This window comes from Poecilia formosa, unplaced genomic scaffold (genome assembly GCF_000485575.1).
Source record: "Poecilia formosa unplaced genomic scaffold, Poecilia_formosa-5.1.2 Scaffold926, whole genome shotgun sequence".
Taxonomy (NCBI): Eukaryota; Metazoa; Chordata; class Actinopteri; order Cyprinodontiformes; family Poeciliidae; genus Poecilia; species Poecilia formosa.
In genome coordinates, this window is record NW_006800865.1 from 49,542 (window position 1) to 63,423 (window position 13,882).

A 13,882-nucleotide genomic window follows, 5' to 3' on the forward strand; every position below is an offset into this window, starting at 1 on the left:
CCCACAGGGGCGTGTCCAGGGCCGCCTCAGGAGGCCACAGCCCCACAGGGGCGTCTCCAGGGCCGCCTCAGGAGGTTAAAGCCCCACAGGGGCGTCTCCAGGGCCGCCTCAGGAGGCCGCAGCCCCACAGGGGCGTCTCCAGGGCCGCTTCAGGGGGCCCACAGCCCCCAGAAATATTCTCAACCCTCACTGAAATAAATCTGTTGAGATTTCTGTTTGTTTGTTGTTTCAAAAAACTGTCAACAAATTCCATATATTGTGGTCGTCATGAGTTTCAATAAATAATCACATACAGTATAATTTTTAAAGGGGCAGTCTCGTCATGTTATGTTTTTCCTGCAGTTTTCCTTTGATTCTTTCATGTTTGAGAAGTCCTTTAATCTCCATGGCAACCATTCAGCTGTTTAACGCCTGGGTGGACCTAGCTCCACCTCCGAGGCGCAGCTCCTCCCCCAATCAACTCCTTCAGACTAGCCAGCAGCAATTAGCAATCAGCTGAGCTCATTATAGGAGCTGCTGCTGAGAGTAGCGCTGGTAAAAACACTAAAGGGTTAATAGAGGAGCCATGTTGGATGACTTCCTGGGGCGGAGCTTCAGGAAGAGCAGGAGTTCTTAAAGAGATAGAGGCCCAATTTCAAGACTTTAAATTCAGATGTCAAATTTATTTTAAGTCATGTTCAATACATGCATATATATGTATGCATTTTTATAACAATTGAATGTAACCGTTAATTGATTTATAAAATGGCACCATGTGCCTGGAAAACATAATACTGCCCCTTTAACTCAAATAAGATCATAAATGTTAACATCATGTTGCATTATTTAAAATGATTATTATTTCACTTTCTACTAGTTTTTAGATGTACTGTTTAAAACAAGTGCTACGAATTAGCTTTTGCTATAAGCATTATGATGTGAACGTGGGACTGCTGTTCTGTTTGTCTGTCAATGTGTGTCTGTCCCTATCAAATAAACTGAAATTAAATTAAATTAAATTTGTCAGCACCCCTTTAATTACTCGTATAATAGTCAGTGGCTTGGTATGAAACATGACTAACTACTCAGAAGATGACACAGGCATGAAAGTTTGCACTGAAGTTTTTCTAAAGGAACCTAATAATTTTAGCTGCAGAGAATTATTATTATCTGAGCAATGTTTGCTAGGAAATAATTTTATGTTATATTTATGAACTGTTTACAGTTATATTTTGTAGTAGGAGAGTTTTCTATTTTAAAAATGGAAAGCATCTTTCGGTTTTGTTGCAGTTTGAGCCATTTTGTTCTCGCCCGCTGCACTGCTGCTGGGGCCTAAACCCCCATCGTCCTTAAAACCCAGTGACGGCCCTGCCGGCTCGTGCTCTGTGCTGCCTGACTGACCGAGCTGTTGACTGCAGCCATGTAGCTGGCATCTGGGTCGATGTGGACCGAGTTGACGGAAACCTCGGGTTCTGGAATCAGCTGCTCATTGTGATCCGTTTTCAGGTCCCAGACGTGAATGACGCCGCTCTGGTCTCCGACTATCAGCTCAGCCTGGAAAACACACAGACCATGAAGCAAACGCTGCTTTCTGCAACCAGGTGGACAAACGCTGCGTGACTCCAACACAAACCGCAGCGTCAGCTTATCTGGAGGCAAACCGTTTCCCAAACTGGGGTGTGCAGAGGAGGGCAACAAACTGAACTCAAGCAAAAGCAGAACTACTTCAACATGTTTTCACTCAAGTAAAAGTAAAAAGTACCTGTCTAAGAAATTAGTCAAGTTAGAGTAAACAGGTATTTGGCAAAACTCAGGTACTGAGTAACTGATGAAATGATGAATCATTTAATATTTAAAATTTACATCATCAGACGGACCAAAATATAAAGTTATGTGGAAATTAAAATATTTCAAAATGAAAATAATTGATATAAATACCACAACTGCAAAATAAAAACAGGCAAAAGAAACATTTTTTCCAAATGACAAAAACTGCAGGTCTGTGTCTGGTTTGGTTAAAATAAGTTAATACATTTTACTCAAGTATGAGTAGCAATACGTCATAATAAAATTACTCAAGTAGAAATTAAAACGTACAGCACAGTAAAAGTATATTTCTCCCAAAAACTTCCTCAGGTAAATGTACCTAGTTACTCTGGAGCAGCAGACTCACCTGGTTGGGATGTAGACACACACAGTTAATGGGAGCGTTGACCTGGAAGATCCTCTGGCACTGCAGGTTCCTGGACCTGAACAAGGACAGCGGCTCAGCCTGCTGCACGGCGAGCTAACGGTGAGCTAACGGTGAGCTAACACCGGCGGTACCTGAGGTCCCAGATGCGAGCCATGCAGTCCTCTCCTCCCGTGTACATCCAGCGCCCGTCCTCATGGAAACCCACAGACGTGATGTTCTTGCTGACGCCGTCGTAGTTGATGACCGGGTTCGGATTGTTAGAGTTCAGGTCATACATGCGGATGTGCTGATAGCCTGGAAATCACACATTCAGACGCAACAAGCAGAAGCCGCAATAAAAAGCTTCTTTATGCAGTCGGAGCAAACAAGAATGAGAAACAGCTCCAGTCTGCAGATGCTCAAAGCTGGTAGAACCGTAAAGACTGCAGCGAAATGTGATTCAAATGAACACATAGAAACACCCACCACACTTTTCAGATTTTTAGTCGTAAACATTTTGAAGAATCTTTATCCTTCCACATATAAACCTGCTTTATTGAAACAGATAACATAGAACATGTAAAACAGTTGATGAAGTGTCGAACTGACCTGCAGCAGCTATCATGCTGCGGTCAGGTGTGACCTCCAGAGAATTCACCTGCTGCAGGGAGGAGTTAAGGATCACCTGTTACCGGGCAGATTATTAAACCACTGAAAATGTTCAAATGTCTTAATGCTGTAGCTTACATACAGAATGATTACTGTCTCTTTAAGTAACGAGGGAAAGCCCAGATGAAGATGTCATGGACGGGTTCTGGTCCAAAACCCCAGAACAAAAACCAAATACCTTGTGGGGGTGGCAGCATCATGCTGCGGGGACTGTTTTACTGCAGGAGGAACTGATGAAATTCATAAAAAAGATGCAACATGGATAGACATCAGCCAGGAAGTTAAAGTCAGGTCCAAATGGGTCCAAATGGGCCCAGATGTCCCTCCGCATCCAGTCAGACTACAATCCTGACCCAGTTCTGCTGGTTCTGTCAGGAATAGACCAGAACTCCAGAAAACCATGGAGAGAAGCTTCTGGAAGGAAACCCAGAACCTAAAGTCATTCAGCTCCAAGGCAACGTGAGTAATAAACTTTATTTATAAGTACACTTCATTTACATAGCACCTTTTGCAGGCCAGAAACCACAAAGTGCTTTACATAATATAAAGCATAAAGAAGACAGTTACTTCTAAAAGTTACTATAAATAGTAACTTTTAGAATAAAGTTCTGTTACAAGTTTATTGTAAGGTTACGACTTTATTCTTATTTGAAAACTTTATTCATGTGAAGTTAAGATTATTCTCGTAAACTTATGACTTTAAGCCCCTAATATTACCACTTAATTCCCCTGATGTTATAAGTTTATTCTCCTAACATTCCTAATATTAAAATCCCTCGGCTCTTCGCGGTTCAACATTCCCTGATTTTCTGTGGGATGTGACTTAAAATGATTTGCCAATTTTTTCAACATATCCAAAACATTTGAGAGAAAATGAATCTTTGTGGACGCAATGCTACGTGACGCGCTATAGTAAGTAAAGTGTAATCAAATAAAGCACAATATAAGACATAATATTGTCTTATGTCTTATACGACATATAAATGTGCAACTTATAAAGTTGCTCTGATTTAACCTCAGATAGACAGGGCGGTAAAAGGCTGTAAACTTGTGGTTTCGGCTGATTGTGGGTCAGGATACGGAGTCCTGGTGCTGGACCGTCCGGGTGCAGATCCCGCTGTGGGCCTGCCAGAACCGGACCGTGTGGTCGTATCCGGCCGTGGCCAGGATGACCGGGTCGCTGCCCACCGTCCCTTGGTTCACATTCATGGTTCTGCAACTGGAAGGTGAACCCTGCTAAAGCTTAAAAACAAGAAATATTCCCTTTACCAGCGTCAGAAAAACATATTATTACGTCACCATGTCTGATCCTAACCAGCTTAGCTTCTAGAAAATAAATAAATCTAGCTCTGCTGGAACTAAAACACAGTTTCTGATAAATAAAGTGTTTATTTTGTTTACATTACCTTCTGTTCTCGCTCCTGTGCTGGCACGGCTCCGTAAAATGTTCGTCAGAAACCTGAAACTGGGCCTAAAGAGTTCCGCCTGGATAAAATAATGGAACACTACCGCCACCTGCTGGTGCATTTCATTATACCTGAACAGACTGCAGCTTTAAACATCTTTTTCCTGAATGGAAGATAACTTTTTCTAGACTTTTACTATGGAGGACGGATAAAATATGGAGATAAATAAATGACCTGTTTAAGTATTGATTGCATCCAAAAACTAAAAGAATAACTTTTATTTATTTTATATTATTATTTATATTATTTAATGTTCCATTTTATTTCCATGCTTATTGCTCAATGAGTTTCCTTTCTTATTTCATTATTTATGTTCTTATTAATTTAACATTTTCTATTTACTCACATTTCCATTTAATCATTTTTTCTATATTCTCTATGTATAATTTCTGTATTTATTATTTTTAAATTGGCTCACTTTATTATACATCAGTTTATTATACTTTCTGAAGAGGAATAAAGTTATTAAATTGCTGTTGTAGATGATAAAAAATATTAATTTATGTCACACTATAATTAAACAAGTAGGCAAAGCTATCATTTTTTGATGCAATATTTGGCAAGTTATTTACTCCATCAAGCAATTTATTCATTTAAGTATTTAATACAATTTTGACAGGGTTTGACCTCCATATTTTCTAAGTAAAATTTTAAATACAGGATGGATGGATGAAATTTTAGAGGGTCTGCAAACATAAATATTCTTGCAATTTTCTTTATCTTGACATTAAAATACCTTTTCAAACTGCAGACGAATCCTGAGTTCAGTATTGACCACTTAATAAATGTAATAAATATTGAAACATTTCACAGAATAGCTATGGATGCTTTTAAATCATTTATTTAACACATATTTAATAATCTAACAAGCTGTCCATGCTAACAGAATAAATAGATTTAGATGAATAAGTTAAATAAATATTATCTGTGAGTTAGTTAGTTGCGGCTGCATCACTGCTCCTGCAGCAGGGCAGACATGCTCTGCTTCACCTCTCCGGGGTCGGCCAGCGAACAGGCCAGGATCGTCCCCCTCATCCCGCTCTTCATCCTGGCACAGGGGAGGATCTGTAACACATCCCTGGCATTAAACACCTGACTCGTCTCCATAGCAACACCAATCCATGCCTGCGGTACCTTCAGGTATATTTTGCACCGTTCCAGCAGAAACCTCCACTTTAGCGCCGTCCGCTGACCGTCGGTCAAACTGACAAACTCTTCCGTCTGCAACACAGGAAGGGATGGTTGGTCTACTGGTGAACTTTGACCCCAGATGCGTCAGTGAGGAGGAACGGACCGTGCAGCCGAGGGTCTGCTCTGCCACGGGGCCGCGCAAGCTGCAGGCCTGCAGGGTACCGGTGTGGTCGGTGACGTCCACCAGCAGGTCGAAGGCGGTGCAGGCCGTCAGCGGCCGCTCGCCGCCCGGACACAGTGGGTTGCTGCAGTGCTGCAGCTCCTGCTGCACCAGGAAGCGGCACCTGGCACTGGGAGGCAAAGCGGGTCAGCGCACAGTCGCCGGCACCGTGGTGCATTCAGGAGCCGTCTGGGGCAGTGACTTGGAGTACCAGCGCGTCCTGAACACTTTGGACACGGACGAGTCCAGGTCCAGCTTGGAGACAAAGCCGTAGGCGAGGCTGAAGAACGGCTCGGCGTTTTCTCTGGCCTTCTCCTTTAGCTGCTTCACCGTAAACACGGCTGTGATGGACGCCACTGCAACAAGACGCCGCAGTTACTGCAACAAAACACTGCAGAGTGGACCAGGGAAGACTCTTTGCTGTTGCTGCTGTTGGCGGATGTAGCTAGTGCGTCAGATTAACAGGCGTACCAGAAACATGGGACTAAAAAGGTTCCAGTTTGGGATTTTTATATGTAAAATAGATATGATAAATTGTGTTAAAGAGCAGCGTGCGACTCCTACTGCCTTCACCTGCATGATCCAATTATACTGAATAAAACAGAGGAAATGATGACTCATCAGGTTCCAGAGTGTAATTGCTCCTGAAACCCACCAGGTGGATCCTCCAGAGCCTCATCTTGGTCCAGAGCTCCAGACTCTGACAGGTCTTTCACATAGCTGAACAACAAGCTGGCTTCTCTCGTGTCTGAGGACCAGTGACCACATTTAGACACTTTAAAACCTGATGTTACTGGGTCTGGGTCTGGGTCTGATCGCTCAGACTGTGTGGCTGTGTTTTCTCACCAGGGTTGACAGTAATGATGGTTTTGGAGCTCACCGTCGCCACCATGCTGCCACGGAAGCTGTCAAAACTCATCTTTGTATCGGCAACAAAGAGAACTGGAAAATAAAACCAGTTCAGCGAATGGAGAGGCAGAGAATCCAGCAGCTGGGCTGAGAAGCAGCTGTTACCGGTTTCTCTGGGTACCAGGTTCTGCAGGAGCTGAATGGCCTCCCGGTCCCAGCTGGGGACAAACAAAGATAAATGATCATAAATCCCTGATCAGGAGGCATCAGGAGGAAACGTGGCGGTCCCAAACAAACCTGATGAGGGGAAACGATGAGACGGAGTCATCAAACAGCTTCAGCTCCAGCCTCTGGCCTCTGCGTCCGTCTGAGGTGACAAACTGCTTCGTTTCTCCGATCTGACCAGAGGAAACAGACCGCTTCAGACGGCAGCAGCTTCAGTCCTTCCAGGTTTCACTGTCAGCTTTATTATCCTGCATGTTCAACCAAAAACACTGCAACCCGTCTGAGCGCCACCAGAAAACTGAAGCGTTTTTATATGTTTAACCTGAACATGAACTTTATTGCATCTTTGTACACATTAAAAGATTCAAAACAACAACAAAAAAACAAACAAACAATTTGATCATCTGCAGCTAAAAATCAACACGAGAAAATCTGAACATCAATAGTGTGCATGGATGACCTGGAGATTATTGTTGATAAACTGATTAATGACTGGATAGAAAACGTGTTTAGTAGATTTTCTACTGGATGTGAACCAGGTGAAGCTAAAACTGAAGTACAGTTCTGGTAGGACAGATTTACAGACAAAGAAGTTTTTTTTCTTATCTTAAATGCAAAATTTATAGATGTATTGTCCAGTTTTGGTTAAATTACAGTTCTGAGGTTGTTGTTCTTTTGTAGAGTGTCTATAGTCCAGTTAATGATTAATTGATTAGGGGATTATTTCAATATGCCCTGTGATGGACGGGCGACCTGTCCAGGTGACCCCGCCTCTCGGCTGTTGACCTCTGGAGAGCAGCACCAGCACCCCACCAGGGATAAGCGTGGAAGACAATGGATGGATCTTTTCAATAATTGATTAATCTGATTGATTGTTTCAGCTCATAAAATCTTGATTATAAAAAGATTAATACTTTGTGTCGTATTTACCATTTAGCATTCTAAGATGTCAGTGATGATTCCACCCTGACCACAGAGAAAAAGTTTCCCTCTGCATCCACCACCTGTCCTCAGATTTGTATCACTCTTGAAATGCCACAGTCGGCCCCCAAGCCGCAGCTTGGACACCCTGGTTTGGTGCACAGCAGCGGAGCTGAATCGGGAAGCCGGCGCCCCGTACCAGTTTGACGGCTGCCAGGACGTTGATGACGGCGCCGTCCAGCTGCTGGCCGTTGGCCACGATGTCGGCCAGGGAGTAGAAGTCTCTGCTGTCCTTCACCGGCAGGTGAAGCAGCGGCAGCAGCCGTTCCACGCCGTCGCCACACACACTCACCTGGGAGTGGGTCTCCGTCAGCAGCAACCTGTAGTGGCTGCAGCAGCACAAACCCTGCTAACATCACGCTTTATGGCATTTCACAGGAGTTTAATATCACTGAATGTCTCTGAGTCGTATTTACCATAACCTGACCCACTTACCTCGGTGTTGCCGGGCAGAACTTGTCTCCTTTCTCCGGGTCTTTGGTGGAAACTAAAGGATTTTCAATGATCACTAAGAAACAAGCAAATAACACAACTGTTAGAAAAGATATTCAAATAATTTATTATTATATTAATATTTATTTTTAGGCGTTGGTTTAAATCAGAGTTCCTACAGATTTTAAGTTCAAATTTCATACTTTTCCAAATATAAATCTTTGTAAAGTTCTTAATTTATTGTTTAATTCAACATATAAATGATTACCAAGAGAACACCAAAGACAGTTATCAGTTCAAAGTTTAAATGTTTACAAACAACCAAAATAACAGGAAGGAAGGAAGGAAGGAAGGCAGGAAGGAAGGAAGGAAGGAAGGAAGGAAGGAAGGAAGGAAGGAAGGATGGATGGATGGATGAAGGTCCAGATGAACTGATGGATGGATGACTTATTCTATAGTTTCTCAGTGGGATGAGCCATGTCTCTCTCTCATGGTTCTGCCTGGCTGCTGGGCTGCATGTGGAGGACTGGGACTGCTGTCGACTGTTTTTCCTCCACAGCAGAGAGACGCTGAACGGACTCTGTGATCCTCCAGCCCTGATGTGTCTTGAATGTCTCAGGCTGAATCAAAGCATCAGTTGGTTTATTCCCACTGACGCTGGTTTATCTCGGACGCCATTGTTTTGTTCCTGTGCTGGTCTGAACTGGGAGCAACAGCGGAAACTGACCTTTCAAAATTCAAGCTTAGCTGCAGCCTGAACTAATAAAGAGTTTAATCACAATCCAAATATGGCTGTAAATCCCCTATCCAAGCTTTTTACAGAAGATATCAGAAAATGTATTGCATCCAGAGCCTTTGCTACAAATGATCAACCATATGCTGAAAGAACACTCAAAACAGCAGTTAAAACCAAACNTAATATAACAAAACCTTGGTCATAAAAACAGCCTATCATTAAAATTTCAACAGAAAATATTTGGAGTCATCCTTTCTTGTTTCTAATGTTTCTATGTTACATATATTTAACTGAGGATCCTGGCAGAAGAGCCGGCCGGTCGTCCTCACCGCAGTCTCCGATGCTGAAGCTGTCGGCCAGCCCGCTGATGAACGCCTCGCCGCCCCAGGCCGACACATTGATGAAGAACTCTGCAGAGTCTCTTATGGTGAAGCCAAAGGTGAATCGTTCAATCTCAATATCTGTAATCAGAGGAGAAACAGATTTGATTTGTGCACTAGGTTTTTAAATAATACAGGGATGACCAGCAGAGGGCGCTGGTGTTCAACACAGCCAGGTTAAAAGCAGGTTAGGCTTAAGAGGTGAAAAAGAGAGACTTGTACTGACTTTTTCTATCGGGGAAACTTCTCACATCCGTTTTTCCAATGATGACCCCAAAGACTTTCTGGAAAACATTATCATAAAGAAACAGAAAGCGACAAAATCTGTGGGAATTTAAATAATTCAGCCCAAATTACTCAATAAGTACATGTCTGAAAGTACACAGCGTTCAAAACCATAAGGTAACGTCCCAGCCAAATAACCACGGAAGTTTATTCTGGGAAATCCGCAGTAATAATATAAGCTGTGAACTCACAGCATGGGAGAGGTTGGGGTGAAGCTCGGAGATGGAAATGTAGCTCTGAGAAGCCATTTGATGCGCACTTTATGGAAAAACACGAATAGGATAAAGCACACAAAATAAAAATACGTATTTTACGCATTTATTTTTGTAAAAGATTTGAAAATAAAGCTGAATCTAATGTTAGCTTTAGCTAAAAGAAACGTTTACCGTAGCTAAAGCTATTCTAACGCTGCCTAAACAAAAACATTCATAAATTAATTTCAGCTAACTTTAGTCAAAGACTACTATTAATATTAAACAATGTTGTTAATATTAACCCGTGTATTATAAATCGCTGTCTTTCACCTGCCCACGTCGTTTTATCACGAAAGGTTTTGTTTGACTTTTCGCGCCGCTGCAAATATCGGCGCACGCGACTGAACACAGATGCTGCCTTCAATGTTGTCGGAAACAAGAGCATCATAGTTGTTTGTTCTAAAGGAGGCGTTTAATTAATAATCTGCTGATATTATTATGAATGTAAAACTGATTCATTTTCTTGTAATACAAAAATTTCACACACTTCTGACTAACAGAGGTGTGAGGATTTGGTTTTTCTGTGTGTCAGTTTAGTTCCTGTGTTGTGTCGTCCGGTCTGCCCTGATTGCTCCAGCTGTGTCTCGGGTTCCCTGAGTACCTCTTGTGTGTTTAATCCCACCTGTATACGTGTTTCCCCGTCGGATCCTTGTCTTTGCTCTCTTACGTTGAGTCCATCCGTCCATTCTCTGTACACCCTTGTCCCTCCTGCAGTCGGAGGTGCTGGTGCCTTTCTCCAGCTGGGCAGGTCACAGCTTACGTTGAGTTGTTGTCTACCAGTGTTTGAGTTTTAGTTTTATTGCTCACCTGTGCTGCCTGGACTTTTGTTCTCTCTGAAGATCCTCATTAAATCCTCAAAACTCAGTTGCTGCCTCACATCTTTGCTTTTGGATCAGAACCTCAACAACCAGAATCATGACAACAGGTAACATCTGTTCTGCTAAAGAGTGGAGAAGGGTTTATGCTTTAAGCATGAAAGTCTTTGACATGTCAAAGAGGTTTTTGGTCAGAAAAAAAATGCAGATTATCTAATTTTTAAGTTAGAGGTTCCAAAAGGTGGGTTTGGGGCCTCATTGTGGGGCGTGAGATACCAAGAGCAAGATCTTAAAATAGTTCCTTTAAACTGTGTAAATAAAGATGTTTAATGAAAGTATTTTTGATGATTTTTGCATATCATTTTAAAGGTAGGAGGGCTGCTTGGTGAAGCAGTCGGTTGTTCTGCTGCCTTGCAGACAGAAGGTTCTCGGTTTGAATCCCAGCCTGGGGACTCAGTACGGAGTTTGCATGTTCTCCCTGCATGTGATGTGTGGGTCCAGTTTTTACTTCCACACTCCTATATTATGCGATGGATGGATGAATGATTAAATAGTGAAACAGTCGTTGATGGTTGACTTCTTATCACCACTAATCACTGATGTGTGTGTTCTTCAGTTTGCTAAAGGCTCACACCATGGGTCAAAAACTAAACTTTTGTAAATACAGCTGGATACAAAAAAGATCTTAAAGTTACTATGCATCGGTTTTTCAGTCATAAATCTTAAAATAAAAACATAAACCTGGTTTCTTATCAGTGTTAATACATTAGAGATGCAAAAGAAAGTCTCCATGCAGCAGTGATCACCGCCACAAACATTTATCAATAGCTCAACTTTACAATTAATTCCTGATCAGTTTGATGCTGGAATTGGTGTCCAGTTTGGACTAAAACTGTATTCATGTGATTAATAATAAATGATCATAAACGGTGATGCAGATTTTGATCCTTTTCTTGGTTAACAGAACATCCTGTGTGAAATCTGGGAGCAGATGTGAACTCATAGAAACATTAAAACAGCTTTGAGCTCAGGTCGTATGAAGGTGATCTGGGACGTTTGGTTGGCTGTTTCGGTCTGGATCTGCCGTAAATCTGGAGTGATGAGGGGTCAGAGCTGATGACGGATGTTCCCTCTGTTCTGTTTCACTTTCTGTTCTCACGCTTTAAAACAACGGAGCTTTTGTTCAAAGCCCGACAGGTTTCAGTTCTTTAATGACCTAATGAATCCAATCTGCATTATTTTATATAATCCGACTAATAAAACGTACTGTCCCATGCACAGTGAGCAATATCCTGGCATGGGCGCCTCCACAGCCATATAGCTTTAGCAGTCGCTGGCAGGAGAGCCTGCCGCTTTATTGGCTTCCCTGACCTGGAAGAAGTCCAACCAGAGTCTGCTGTAATTTCCCTGCCACCTGTGTGCCGCCTGCCGCTGCAGCCTGCGTCCAGCATGGAGGCAGAGGAAACGCTGAATGCATTTAATGACGTGCTGCTGAACGCAGGCAGCGGCATGACGTCAGTTCCCGCCATGGAGGACGGCCGTCCTGTTCTCACTGCGGCCGGTTTCTGACCTGCTGTTGGATGATTTGACCGTCTTGTTTGGCGACTTCAGCTCTGTGGCATCTTGGCAGGCAAGAAACATGACATTTTAGGACATGAAGAACAAATATTCTGACATTTTCCAGTGTTTATGCAGACATTTACTCTTTATTGTTCAACGTAAACAGAGACTGTCTCCTAATCCTAATCAGGACAGTTACAGCATATTTCCAGATTAGAGATATTTGAACATTTTAATCCAGACAACTTTTCTACTTCAGATATCTTGAGTTAATATGACACGTGGAGTAATTATTCTAGTCAAAATGTCCCAGATTTAATTAGCATTTGGAAATTTCAATGAAAAATGTTCCATTTTCATTTTGCTAGTGGGTCGACGGCAGAAGTTCTGATCAGTACCAAACAAACAAACTGCAGAAATTTAATCATCCACGAAAAATCAAAATGTACCTGAGTCTAGTCCAGGGGTGGGCAGCTCCAGGCCTGGAGGGCCGGATTCCTGCTACTTTTAGATGTGTCTCTACTTCAACACACCTGAGTCAGATACTGAGGTCGTTAGCAGAACCTGATGCAGTGAGGAGGAGATTCAGCTGCTGGATCCAGGTGTGTTGGACCAGGGAGACGTTAAGAGCTGCAGGACTCCAGACCTCCAGGACCAGGACTGCCCACCCCTGGCCTAGTCAAAGCTCTGAAATGTAATTACACATAGTCAGACAAAACCGATTTTATGTTAAAACGACTTGCCATAGCGGTGGGCAGAAAGTAGCAGTCAGTGTTCCAACTAATCTGAAGAAGCCTCTGACTGAAGACACTGCTGGGTAAACACCTGATGTAGAGGATGATGACTTTTATCAGGAACCAGAACCTGAACAGAACCAGAACCTGAACAGAACCAGAACAGAACCAGAACCTGAACAGAACCAGCCTTCTTTCTCAGTTTGTTTTGCTCTTCCTGTGATTTCTTGGGTCTTTATTCTGTTTTTTTAAACAGTTTTAATAATTAATCTGTGATCAGTGAAGTTTTCATGTTTTCTAATCTGATTATTCTTGGACGGCTAATGCTGCGTTTCGCTAACCGTCTGTAAACGGGTCGGCAGGCCAGAACCAGAACCAGAACCTGTGGCTGGACTCTTCCACACTGAAAGCTGCTCTGTAAATCTTTCCGTTGCACCGGCGGCTCAGGCTGTGTGTCTTTTCCTCGGCGTTTTGCTGCGTCAGTTTTGTGCTGCAGTCCAACAGGTTCAGGGTAAAAATGCTGCTTCCTGCTGTTCACACACTTTCTGTCCGTTCCTCATTTTTTCTGGGAAAGAGCCGCAGATGGATATTTTTATATTTTCAGCTGAGAGGATCCAGAGTTGATTTAGTAAAAGTTACAAAAAAAGAAGTAAAATTAAATACTATTGAACTAACCAATAATTTACCAAAAAATAAACATGTTGAAGCCAAGTAGACGTCTACTGTCCCTACAGGCATAAAAACACATACATTTATATGTAAATATGCATATAGACTCACACATACAGCTACCTAACAGTATTAACTTTAATAATTTTACATTTTAAGGCTCTTTCAAAGCTCATAATTTGAGATCATTAAATTTATTCCACAGTTTCTCTCTGATAACTGAAACGCATCTGGATTTTACTTTTCTTTCTTTTTTAAATGTTCAGATATTAACAAACTTTGTGAATTATATTTCCTGTTTCTTAGCTGTAATAATTTCTGAAT

The 13,882-nt window shown here is 42.3% G+C and overlaps 2 protein-coding genes and 1 long non-coding RNA gene across 5 annotated transcripts in view; all 3 read right to left on the minus strand.

Moving 5' to 3' along the window:
• The window catches only part of mlst8 (MTOR associated protein, LST8 homolog (S. cerevisiae)), a 6,927-nt gene extending 2,571 nt beyond the window's left edge, over positions 1-4,356 (minus strand). The window contains exons 1-6 of the mRNA XM_007543855.2: positions 4,228-4,356; positions 3,902-4,063; positions 2,762-2,813; positions 2,305-2,467; positions 2,153-2,228; positions 1,381-1,533 (exon numbers count right to left, since the gene is read on the minus strand). Of these exons, the coding sequence (XP_007543917.1) occupies positions 1,381-1,533; positions 2,153-2,228; positions 2,305-2,467; positions 2,762-2,813; positions 3,902-4,030 (573 nt within the window). The 5' untranslated portion in view covers positions 4,031-4,063; positions 4,228-4,356. The remainder of the gene's footprint in view (positions 1-1,380; positions 1,534-2,152; positions 2,229-2,304; positions 2,468-2,761; positions 2,814-3,901; positions 4,064-4,227) is intronic.
• A 754-nt stretch (positions 4,357-5,110) lies between these two features.
• On the minus strand, positions 5,111-10,179 carry meiob (meiosis specific with OB-fold). 3 transcript variants are annotated; one of them, XM_007543856.2, is made up of 14 exons: positions 10,023-10,173; positions 9,718-9,784; positions 9,468-9,525; positions 9,191-9,322; positions 8,129-8,201; positions 7,833-8,022; positions 6,785-6,885; positions 6,653-6,705; positions 6,485-6,580; positions 6,294-6,386; positions 5,850-5,994; positions 5,582-5,768; positions 5,422-5,508; positions 5,111-5,352 (listed from the first exon to the last, which is right to left on the minus strand). In XM_007543856.2, the coding sequence occupies exons 1-14, from the start codon at positions 10,166-10,168 to the stop codon at positions 5,239-5,241; spliced, it is 1,542 nt and encodes a 513-aa protein (XP_007543918.2). In that variant the 5' UTR covers positions 10,169-10,173; the 3' UTR covers positions 5,111-5,238. The 3 variants fall into 3 exon arrangements, with proteins under 3 accessions (XP_007543918.2, XP_007543919.1, XP_016522642.1); XM_007543857.2 differs by having other exon boundaries at positions 10,051-10,127; XM_016667156.1 differs by lacking the exons at positions 5,582-5,768; positions 5,850-5,994 and having other exon boundaries at positions 10,023-10,179.
• Positions 10,180-11,459: 1,280 nt separating this feature from the next.
• Positions 11,460-12,822, minus strand: LOC103132109 (uncharacterized). Its single transcript, XR_475493.2, has 2 exons — positions 12,605-12,822; positions 11,460-12,217 (listed from the first exon to the last, which is right to left on the minus strand). It is a non-coding gene; the product is annotated as an uncharacterized LOC103132109 (long non-coding RNA).
• Between the last annotated feature and the right edge of the window lie 1,060 nt (positions 12,823-13,882).